The sequence below is a fragment of the Telopea speciosissima genome, chromosome 2 (assembly GCF_018873765.1).
Source record: "Telopea speciosissima isolate NSW1024214 ecotype Mountain lineage chromosome 2, Tspe_v1, whole genome shotgun sequence".
NCBI lineage: Eukaryota > Viridiplantae > Streptophyta > Magnoliopsida > Proteales > Proteaceae > Telopea > Telopea speciosissima.
In genome coordinates, this window is record NC_057917.1 from 81,599,640 (window position 1) to 81,611,551 (window position 11,912).

At 38.9% G+C, this 11,912-nt stretch overlaps 1 protein-coding gene across 1 annotated transcript; it reads right to left on the minus strand.

Annotated features, from left to right (window-relative positions):
- Positions 1-3,166: 3,166 nt before the first annotated feature.
- LOC122652169 (protein GRAVITROPIC IN THE LIGHT 1-like) lies at positions 3,167-5,622 on the minus strand. The gene is made up of 2 exons (XM_043845847.1): positions 4,980-5,622; positions 3,167-3,933 (listed from the first exon to the last, which is right to left on the minus strand). Exons 1-2 carry the CDS (start codon positions 5,584-5,586, stop codon positions 3,167-3,169), a joined length of 1,374 nt encoding a protein of 457 aa, XP_043701782.1. The 5' UTR covers positions 5,587-5,622.
- Positions 5,623-11,912: the final 6,290 nt, after the last annotated feature.

Consider the following 11,912-nt stretch of genomic DNA (forward strand, 5'->3'; position numbering starts at 1 on the left):
CAACTTATTTTGAAAACATTTTTTATCCATGACTAAAATTACTTTTGAAAATAAGACAAAGGGCAAAAAAGTAAAATTACAATTATATTGTAACCAACCTTGATTACAACAAGATTTTCTCTAATTGAAATCTTCTCCATGTAAGAATAGATAATCTTTACCACTTATGTTTATGGACTAAGTGGCTTAGCATCTATGATAGATACTTCTTTTTGGTGTCTACATGCAACTTGAATCTTGTTCTTTGAAATTCCAAATATACCCCAAGTGGAGAAGTGATAGCTTCTCAAAATGGAGCTTAACAAGGGAACTTAGAAACTTGGTTACTAAACTAGTTAGTTGTTAACTCTCTCTCTCTCTCTCTCTCTCTCTCTCTCTCTCTTAACTTCAATCTACAATTGCAGAAACAAGTAATAAAGACAAAAAGTGTGGAGTTCATGCCATTCTACTTATCCTTGTTCTCATTCCTCAACACTTCACTCTGGGGGCTATATGGACTATTGGGCCATGATCCTTTCATTGGGGTAAAATATATATGTTTGTACAAAATTAAGCAACGATATGAATTTCTTCTTAATTAGGCTATTGAGCTTCTTAGTTTCTAAGCCCAAAATACTCAAATGTTCTTTGTAGCTCCCCAGTGTCTTGGGTGTTCCCTTAAGTTTCCTCCAACTTGTGCTGTACTGCATCTACTGGAAATGTGAAATTCACAAAGAAAGTCATACAAATCTAGAGTCGAATGGCAGGAAAAACGAATGCCAGCTACCGGTGACTAACAAAGAATAACAACCTTATCCAGGTATGCCCGGCGCCTAGATTCAAATTCAGTAGGGTTGCATAACTAAGGAAAGACCCCATAAGATATCCTTTTCTATCCTTGCACAGGTGAAAGTAAGAAGGCCAATCAGAGCAACTGAAGAGGAGAAGGCTTAAGGTTTCAGTATACATCAAAATTTTAAATATACGAGTAAAGAGTCTTATGTCTGTACTGTTAGTACTACCAAAAGAAAATGCTGTTTGTATCTCTTTGTTCTTTTTCCCTTTTTCCCCCTCTCCCCTTCTTAGTTTCTATACAGACAATTAGTTTGATGCAACACACAATGAATCCATGTAAGAGACCTGAATTGCATAAAATTTTATCATTTAGATGTGTTCACTAAGGCTCCCCTTGTGTCATCAACATTTTACGTCCAAACTCACTGTGTGCCTTTTGTTGGGTGGGGGGGGGGGGGGAGATGTCGAAGCATCTACTGTTATACCTATATAACTGTTGTAACCATCTCAGTTTCAGATTCAGTTAGTAGTTAGATTAGTGTAACAGATTTCTAACAGATTCAGTTGGTAGGTAGCTGTCTACATCAGTAACAGCTCTTCCATTCTCTTGTATAAATACATGTCTTCAGTAATGATACCTAAGAAAAGGAATTCTCCTCTATTAGCCTTTGTCTCTGCTGTTCCCAGACTTCTTGAAGGAGTCAAACCAGGAAGAGTATTAAGAACCAAATCATCATTAAAAAAGCTTTTGATTTGAAGCAGCTAAGGAATCATAGATTGATTTAACATTGTTGCGATAATTGAACATAGACATACCCTCTTTAGAGAGATCAAATAATTTCTTTTTAAGCTGAAGAACACCTGCCTTTGACTGGAACTGAAATATGCATTCAAGGGTAGTTCTGGCTTCACCTGCAGTTGAGATCCTAATCAATTGTGAAAGAAGCGGTTCTGGTAAAGTAGATTTGATCCAACTAAGCAGAAGTTGATCAGTTCATTTCCAAGAAGTGTATTTAGCAGAGCCACGATCCTCGCACTATGTAATGCTGGAACAATCTGAGTTTTCCATAACAGATAATTATCTTTGTTCAGTTTGAGAGTAACAGGCTTAGAGGAAAAAGTATTGGAAGAGGGAACAGCTTGATGAAGCCATAAGAATAATGAGTAGGTTACACATGAAGAGCCAAAAGAAAAAAAAAAATGGGGGGCTACAATTGTGAACCCACAGAGATTCTTTTATTATTCTCAATATACAGAATTTCAGTACAAAGATCTTCCTATTTACAAGGAGCTTACAGAAAAGGAAAGAATAACACTTGGTCAACTCCATTATTTGAAAACTTAGACTACAGAGAGAATGCATAGACATACATGCGCATATTTGATCGCATGTTCACTTGTTCACAAAATTACAGTCCCATTTGGACTGCACGATGGCAGAACCAATACCTGCATGGAGAAAACCCTCTCTAGACTGGCCCAAAATTAACTTCACCAAAACTTAGTCCACTATACACCCATAGTTGTTTCAAGGAATGGTCACTGCCAATTTAGCTGGTTGCATAAATACCAGTATTGTGTCACAACACAATTATAGAACTACTGAATTTTAACGAGTCCGGCTCAGGTCCTCGTACGAGGTCGGTCCTTGGAACCTGAGCACCATCCACATGGAATCCACTACCCCCTGTGGAATCCATGTGGATGGTGCTCAGGTCCCAAGGACCGACCTCATACGAGGACCTGAGCCACAATCAAATTTAACCAGCAAACCTTTTCTCTGATACTTGAAAGGAAATGCTTCCATTACAATAGTAAAATGTTTGAAGTTAATTAGTATTGATAAGTTACTTGGAGGATTCAGAAAGCAGATGCAACAGGGGTATTGGCATGATTTACTGGGTTCTTCTCTGACTATTCAAGGCATGTTGCTCATAAGCAAGTGAACGCGGAATCATTTCTTAACCTGCATCATAGGCTCAAAGAAAGAACATTTGCAATGCACACAAGTCATTATTATAATATATGAAATACAAAATAGCTGCATTTCACTAGTAATAATGCACCCATCCAGATACAGACCCGTAACATAATCTACAATTAAAGTGATCAGTATCCAAGCTGAGTACATATAAAATGCAAACCAAAAAGAAAAAATGCTATGGAGAAATGTCTACCCTTTATTGACCTTGCATTTGGAGACCTTCTGAGGCAATTATAGGCCTTGGGAGATAATTCTAATCGGTCAATAAAAATGCATTTCCATCAGAAAACCTAGGGCAATTTCTGGGTTTCCTTTCTGTTCAAGATTTGCTTAGATTTGGAATAGAGGAACAGGTAGCATCGAAAAATGAAACCATCTCCTAGCATCACTCATCTCCCACTATGATGTTCAAGACATGAGATAAACCCGAGCCTTAATAACTGAACCATTGCGAAGCTTAAACCCAGGACTAACAGGAAATGCAACAATCTGACCCACCGGCACCCGCCCACCAGAAAATCTGATTACACTTTCCATAAACTGTGGATGGAAATCAGTTCCTTTGCTTGCCTGGAAATGGCAAGGTGCTGTCTCAAGTGTAAAAGCCAGCAAGTGAAGAAGCCAGACGGCCTTTGCCAGACCCAAGAACTCTTTGTAAAACTGAGTCCTAGGGTGGTTTCCAGCCAAAATCAGATTGCGCTGCTCCAAGTTTCCAAATAAAGATTCTTCCATCTTGGGGTGAACAATGGACAGGTACTTCATGGAGCAGAATTTCCCAAAGTGGCAGGTTGGTAAAATGCCAAGGAGTTTGACTGGGTCCATAGTCTGCATATCTTGGAACTGAGTAAAGCAGTCTTTCCGGTACTGGTCAGGCTGTAGAAGCGAGGAAAGACTGCCATCCATGTAGAAAGTCTCATGGTCAAACCCCTGGAACATCTTCTGGCACACATAGGACTCAAGGGCATACTTGGCATGATGTGCTTCAACTTTAAATGTGATCTTGTCATTGGTAGTGGTGGTAGTGGAAGCTTCAATGGATCGAACAGCCGCAGTGATGTCCCAGTGAGCAGATCGCATGAGGGAGAGAAGGAGAGCTGCAAAGGACTTCGAGTTCTCCCTCACCTGGCTCATTATTGTTTGAAACAATTCAGATCCAGGGGCAGGTCCAGAGGTAGCTACAACTGCAACCAAAGATCAGGAGATGTGGATCAGAGTATCAGACTCCTGATCTCAACTGCAAGAAATGACTTTCACTAAATTTTAATAATGCATCACCAGAACCATTTACCACTAGAATTCAACAACGGAGCTCTACACATGAAACAAAAACCATTGAGAGCATCGTGAGGTCATCTTAAGACAGTTACTCCAGGAAAATAATATACAACTGAAGGTGTATAAAATACTTGCAAAGGACCCACAAAAGCATAGTACATGGAAAGACAACCCATTTACCCAAGCTCTCTATTCCTTAATCAATTGAGAAGTTATAACTGCCTGTCATTAGTAAAGATATTTCGTCATTCCCTAACCAAAATTACAGCATATTACCTGTCACATGTTAGAAAGGTACAAACCAAAACAAAAATTTGAGAAGGATTTCAAAAATAGCTGCATGGGGTCCCAATATCTGATTTTGGATTTGTTGAAGCAATATGTATAGTTTATAAAAAGATGTGACAGTCTTGGCAAGAGGGATCTTTGTCAAAAAAATGGATACTTTACCGGGATATAAGTTATTAAAACAGTGTAAGATACTTGTGTATTGGAAAGGTACTCCCATTCCAGATGTCTATCCCATACGGCGATTTACAATTTGCTGCAGAGAATGTGACAGAATATTTCACATAGCACCAATCAAGTTGTGACATGCATTTGTTCTGTCTATATTTTATTAATCAATGCCAGGTACAAAGGAGTATGTAGTGACTAAACAGCCTTCATACACAACTCAATTAAACTCAACTGACCTTATTTGACCTTAAGTTTTCCACATGTATTGTTAGAAAAAACACCCTTGTCAAGATTCATATCCCATCCTGATTGGTTGTCAATGATTCATACAATCAACACTGCAGAAAATCCAAATTAAACCCTAACAACATCCATTTACTACAAACTTCAGTCAATGAACCAAAATTATCTCTTCACAGTATCAATGACGCAACAAGCTTTTTTTGTGTGTGTGTGTGAGAGAGAAAGAGAGAGAGAGAGAGAGTACCTTGACCTTTACTGTTGCTGATTTTCTTCTTAGATTGAAACCTCCCTTTCTTCCCACCAGTTGTGATGTTTCTGAGCTTCTCCTTCAAGCTTTCTATCTCCACTTCCTTGGATTTTACTTCTCTCTTAAGCTCATCTACTGCTGCTTCATAAGGCGCCACTGCCTCCCTCGGTGGCACTAGAAGTCCTCCTCTTCCAGTTCTTTGTACTCTCCTCTGGAACCTCTCCCTCATATTCCCAAGCCTCCTCAACTCTGCCACCACTGCAACATCAGCCATCCTCATCTTCTCTGGATCCCAAGGACAGTGTGCATCCTGTAAGTTAACATATGCCTTCTTCATAGCCGACACAGCATCAACGACCTCTCCCATTAATGCCTCCATCTCCATCATCCTCTTCAAAGTTACTTCCTTTTTATTCTCTCCTAAAACTGTGAACCCTTCTTCATCTTCATTTGCTTGGCTATATGATTCAACTTCGTCTTCTTCATCTTCAGCCTGGTTTTCTGAGTTACTTTCTGGTTCATGTTCACGTGCAAGTGGATGCAGCAAGCAAGAAGCCGTGACTCGTTGAACCAAATCAGTCAAGTTACATACTTTGTTTGCCATTCCCTTTTTTTCTTCACTTTGACCTCTTTGTTTCAGTCTTTGTATGTTCAAGTGTGTTTGTGACAGACGAGAGAGTGGGGGAAATTAGAAACATATAAATAAATAATAAGGAATCTATAATGGGCTGAAGTAGTCCTTATGTTAACAGCATTGGATCATGCATCATGTGGAGTTTGAGCCACAGATCCCATAGGGTTAATGCAAGGAGGAAAATGGGGATTTCATATGATTGACTGTCATCCAGTTTCATTTTGCATATAGATTTAGGGCTATAAGCTCTTATGCCCATCATATATACAAAATAGGAAACTGCAATTCCCCTCTTGGGCATGACACATATAGGATCTTCCAGAACTCAAATTATGCCATTAGATGCATACATAAATGTCAGTTATGTACCTTTTGTTCTATTAATATTGGCAAAATCAAAAGAAAACAACACATCCATACAATGGACGAGATCATTCCATCTTGCTAATGAAGGCTTTACTCAATTCAATTGACAAGTCTATGGTGTTTAACACAAACATGTAAATCTCTAGCATCTCTTAAGATCATTTGATTGTCACTTCCTGTCCTGGTCAAGTCTACAATTTTTAACCACGAAGCCATGCCACAACTTTGTTTCTAGTATCTTTCACATTTTTTGGAGAGGGAGAGAGAGAGAGGTTAAGCACAGAAGTACACTCCAATAAACTCTCCTTAATTCTTCCTCCTTTTGCATTACCCTCTTTTCACGTGCTCCATTTTACAACAAACTCTTCACAGTGGGGCATATCACCCCTTATTGGTTAATAAACTTGTTCTACAGTCAACCAGGGGGTAAAAAATAATGTTTTAGTCTATGGTGTTTAACACAAACATGACTTACTCTAATATCTGCCACAAAAGAGCTAAGGATACTAAACTCCTGTGTGACCACTAATCATTCAACGGTATCATTGTTAACCTGAATTTTTATTGAAGCTAATAGGAGACAAGATGGGTCCAAAGAAGAAGAAAAAAAGTTCAAAACGAATATGACTTCTCTAATATCTGCCACAAAGGAGCTAAGGATGCTAGATCATTCAATGGTATCATTATTAATCTGAAATTTTATTGAAGCTAATAGGAGACAAGATGGGTCCGAAGAAAGGGGGAAAAAAAAAGCAAACTGACATTGACATGGATGTTTTTATCCCTCCAACTAAATCTAATCTTCCTTTGTACAATAGGAAGCATAATTCTTAGTATAGTTGTCAAGGGTTGCCTAGGCGGGTGCTTTGGTCGCTTTAGGTCTCCTTGTTGGTGTTACCTTGCGTCCAGGCCCCTCCAACGTCTCGGGTCGCCCAGACACCCTGACAACTAAAACTTCTACAACTCTTAAGTTTAATTTGATTTTTATGGAGATGCAAGAAGATGGATATCTTGGGATTATATGGATTGGTCTTTTGTAGAAGCCATCAAGTTCCTTTCATTTTTTTGTGGACCACCAAACTAAGTCATTGTGCTTTACAATGATAAACCCAAGCTAAAACTCAGAGTACCCCCACAATGTGAAAAGATAAACAGTGTAACACCTCCAGGGTGTGACACAGCCAAAAAAGATGGTTGCTTTTTTTTACATGATGTCCAGATTATGTGTTGTTGATCACCATTAAAAACGAACACCAGCTTCACAAAGAAAATCAAACCATTGAGGATCAATCCAAAGAGATATAGTTCAGATTTCAGGAAAGGATAAGATCATTCACCTTTCATATTTAAAACTTTGTTGCAATTTCCCACTCAACTATATAATAAACACAAAAGTACTAGGGTTCTACAAACTGATGGAACCATTCAAAGGTGTCCTCCAGTTAAATTAAATAATGTTTTCTTCCCTGGTTCAATTCTACTGTTCATGATGTGACTGTTAAAATGAAGTGATAAACTCATAAATTGATGAAAAATGAGGAAATTTGTTTCAAATATTAACGTGCAGATTTTTAAATCATACTTTTGTTCACTAGAACACCAGGCAACCGTTTGAGGGTAAGCCTATATTAACATTATATTATAGCATTCAACTATTCTAAATGAAGCTCCATCTACTTTACTGGATATTAAACATCAATGGTAGGAATCTAAAACTATATCAACAACATTGACCAACAACGACACCAATTCAGTCTTATCCCAACTAAATGGGGTTGGCTACATGGATCCTTGCCCTCCAATGAGCTCTATTTGAGGTCATACTTGATACAAGGCCTAAGCTATGCATGTCTTTCCTCACCACTACTCCTAAGGTTGTTTTAGTTCCTTCAATCTGAATCAAATCACTCCTCTGTACTGGAGCATCCAAAGGCCTCCGTTGAACATTAACCACACAGGCAAAAAAAACTGGGAGGATTCATTGTATAGAAGTTGAGATTCTGTCTGGAAAAGTGAAACTAGATCCAATTCAACAATATCATACAAAAGAACCTCCTGATATCAGGAATACTCTACACAAAATATACACAAACTAATGAGTGAGATCTAAAGATTCACCTAACAGTTAAAAAGAGTATGCAGGTGGTATAGTTACATAATTGGCACAGCGTCTAGGTGACTCAAGGCGTTCGAGGGGCCTGGGCGTCAAGGTGACACCAACAAAGCGCCTAGGCAGAGCCTGTGCATGGGGCTTGGATGCCTGTGCATAGAATGGGTTCGGCCCATCTCTTGGTAACTCTGCATAACACCAATCCATAAAATGAAGTATCCAGTTCATGGAGTTTATAATTATATAAACCACACATTTTCTTGTCAGAAAATAGATTCTGAAAGTAGAATTGATAAGATCACCTTACTGGGTTGGAGTAAATGAAAAGAAAAATGCCAATAAAGAAACCATAACAAAACTGAGCCAATATTGGCATCATATGATTCAACCTCAGTTTGAAAATTCTTCAAACATGAGGGACTGTTTGCGCTTCCAAGGAAGGTCAAGAGTAGTGATTTGATTGAACCATCAGACTTGACAATTTACTGGGCCATCACAATTACCTGGTAAACACTTCTCTTATAATCCCGTCCCAAAAATATCCTCCCATGAAGATATTGTGCTAAAATGTGGTAGTTTCAATTATTTTCTCAAGCGCAATTCAAATTAATTACAATCACACAAATACGCGAAATGAACCGTCTGTGATATACAGCATCAGATTCTATATGCGATCAAATTACCCTGACAGAACAACAAAATATACAACCAACATACAATCTTAACAATCATACTACACATTTATTGCACGACCCAGGAGCAAGGAAAAGCCCCCTATACAAAATCCATCACACACACACACACTCCCCCCCCCCCCCCCCAAAAAAAAAAAGAAGAAGAAGAGAAAAAAGATAACAAACATCCTAAGGATCTAAGGATTTGACACAATTGTGATTCAAAAACACAAATTTCCTGTAATATTTATCCATTTCAGAGTAACCCTATAACTTTTCTGTTATATTTTTACCTATTTCTTGCAACTGCTCATCCATATCTCTGTCATTATTTAATAAGAGAGTCAATGTACAATTTTTTTTCCTTTTCTTCTATAAAAGGAGATTTCTTTGTATGGTTGTTGGCTCCAGCCCAATAACCCGATTAGGGGGAGGGCGAGAGAGAACCTAATCTGGAAATCAACAGCTATTGAAAATTACAGGCCAATATCCAATTTTGAAGCATGAAAACGAGAATGTCAGTGATGAATGCCTCCACCTAAAAGCCTTATAACCACTTACCGCTTGGAAAAGAAAAGGGAAAAAAGGGGAATTATGGAGGAGAGAAGGGGCACTGAAAGTTCAATTTAGCCCACCAATTACTCCAAAAATAAATAAATAAATAAAATATTCATCCCACTAAAACAGTTTCGAGCTTGAAAACTGAAAAGTTAAATCATCTACTTAACCCCTAACCAGCTTTCTTATCCACTGGAATGGGGGAAAATTGGAATGAAGGGAAACTCCGCCTAGCAAGAGCAAAGAAAAGAAGAAAAATTATGCTAGAATTCAGTAACAATAAAAATTTCAAGCTCTAAAGTTGAAGCTGCCGAATAACCCATGCTCTGCAACCGGGTTGGGTGCTTGAGTTTAATCTTAGCTGATGTCTCCATAACCAAAAGATCTAATTTTTCAGAAATCAAATGAGAAAGAACATGGCCATTTACCAGTTTTCAAGAACTCCCACTTCAGCAGAACCTACTACTTCTTCTGTTTTTGCTCCATCATCCCCATCTGGACAATGGTGGCACGAACTGGTTACTGGAGACAACCCTCACTACTTGGTACTTACTGTACAAGGATTTGCTGCTGCAATTTCAGTATTCAAGTGTGTAGTGTACTAGAGAGCGTGTGTGTGTGTGTGTGAGTGTGTGTGCGCGCGCCAGTGTTACAAGCCTTGAAGAAGGCTACAAGCCTGGGCTCTGAGGCGAATTGGGCCCAACGTCAAATTGCCTTGGACATGGGTTTGGGTCAACAGAATTCTTGGCCCAATATAATGAAATAAAGGCTTCGAAAGCTCTCTCATTGGACCGTATCGGCCGATATGTATTGAAATTGTGTCAGCCTATATATCAACTTCGTAAAGACCAATATCATCATATGGGTATGAATATGAACCGGTTGTATGGGCAAAAAAAAATCCACTTTTTGATCTCAAATTGGCTTGATATAACTTGATACAACCAATCCATACTATACATATCAGTTATACCGGTATGCTATGGGTACCAATATGAATTGGTTTTATCAGCCAAAAAGTGGATTTTTTTTATTTTATCGAAATGTGGTTTTTTGATCTCGTATCAGAAGCCAATCCATAGTTCGTTGCACATTAATAAAAAATTTGCTATGGTTTTCTAAGGGAAAAATTAATTAATAATGAAATGGGTCACGGTGTGTCAAGTTAGGGGTTAGTGTTCATATGAGTTATTGGACCACTGAATATTGGATAACGAACATACCATTGACCTTTTGATTTGTTAGATTGATACGGTGCTCCTTATATTGACACCGTACATATTTATAGGGAGAAAGGAGTTTTGGTGGATATCAATTCGTATACAAAAGATGGCTCACATTGTTAAACGAGGAGAGAAACCATGAGAGGGTGTGTACATCACCGTCTTACTCGGTACTAAGGATTAGTCAATGGTCTTCACAATACATACGGGCTTCCAATTCTCTGCATACTCAGAAATCACACCACCATGAGTTACTGTTTCCAGGCTGATAGTCACTCGAGAATTAGTCATCGATCGCCAATTTTTTGGTCCAAGAGGGTTCATAGCAAATGACATTCTCCTCAAATGTCACTACATCCCCTTGCAGTCGTAGGTGGAATGAGAATCGTTATCCTCTACTGTTACAGTACGATGCTGTACTGCATCGTGCGGTGTTGCAGAAACCATGTGGCACAGCGAACCCCACATGGCACACATTGTCTCTGCAGCATCGCACGATGCAATACAGCACCGCTGCAACACCGCACGATGCAATACAGCACCGTGCAGTTACAGCATAGGATAAAAATTCGGGGAATGGTCTATAGATATACACTTGAAACAGAGACTCAAGTATCACACTGAACAATGGCAATCTTTGTTCCAAATATGCTTTACCAGAGAGTATGAGAATATGACGCCATTAGAAGGCAAAATCAGACTCAAGTTAGTGATCACCGGGCATATGTAGACAGACGGTTGAGGGATGAATGACGCTATTGCACCAATGCACGTTGTGGTGAGTGCATGCAATATCCTGAGCTTCCTCAGCTAAAGACTGCACCAGAACATCTCCTGAAAATTTACTTCTCTTACTACAACATTGTCGCTCTCAAATGAGTGAAAGCCCACTAACTTCCCTCTGAAACAGGTTGGCATCAACATCAAAATCCTCTCCAATTCTGCTCGTATTGAATTCATGAACTTAGTCTTTCAACATTCAAAGATGGGGATTTCTGCCCACCCCCATACGGTCATCACATAACACCTAAGTTTTTATCACCGCGTGTGGCAGGATTTTAGTTCAAGTCAGAATGAAAAAAGGTGCTTAGACTCCATTCTGGTCCATGTTACCATCGACAAATGGATGTTGTTGAGATGCTCATATCACTTTCCCTGTTCATTGCCGCTGCTTCCCCCATTTTTTGGCCCCCTTACAACACGAACTTCTTTGAAATTAGAAGACACCTTTATATTTCCATTTTCTATTGAATTTTGCCCTTTTAAAGTAACAGCACAGTAGCAATAGGTCTAGGTAACACCACTATAGGGTGTCTCAAGTTGATTTCCAGTATTAGCAACTCTGTCCAACCTTCAATCATTGAA

Coding starts and splice junctions, on each gene's coding strand:
- LOC122652169 (XM_043845847.1), bottom strand. CDS start 5,586: ATGGCAAACAAAGTATGTAACTTGACTGATTTGGTTCAACGAGTCACG. Junction 3,934..4,979: donor CAGCAACAGTAAAGGTCAAG/GTACTCTCTCTC, acceptor TTGCAGTTGTAG/CTACCTCTGGACCTGCCCCT.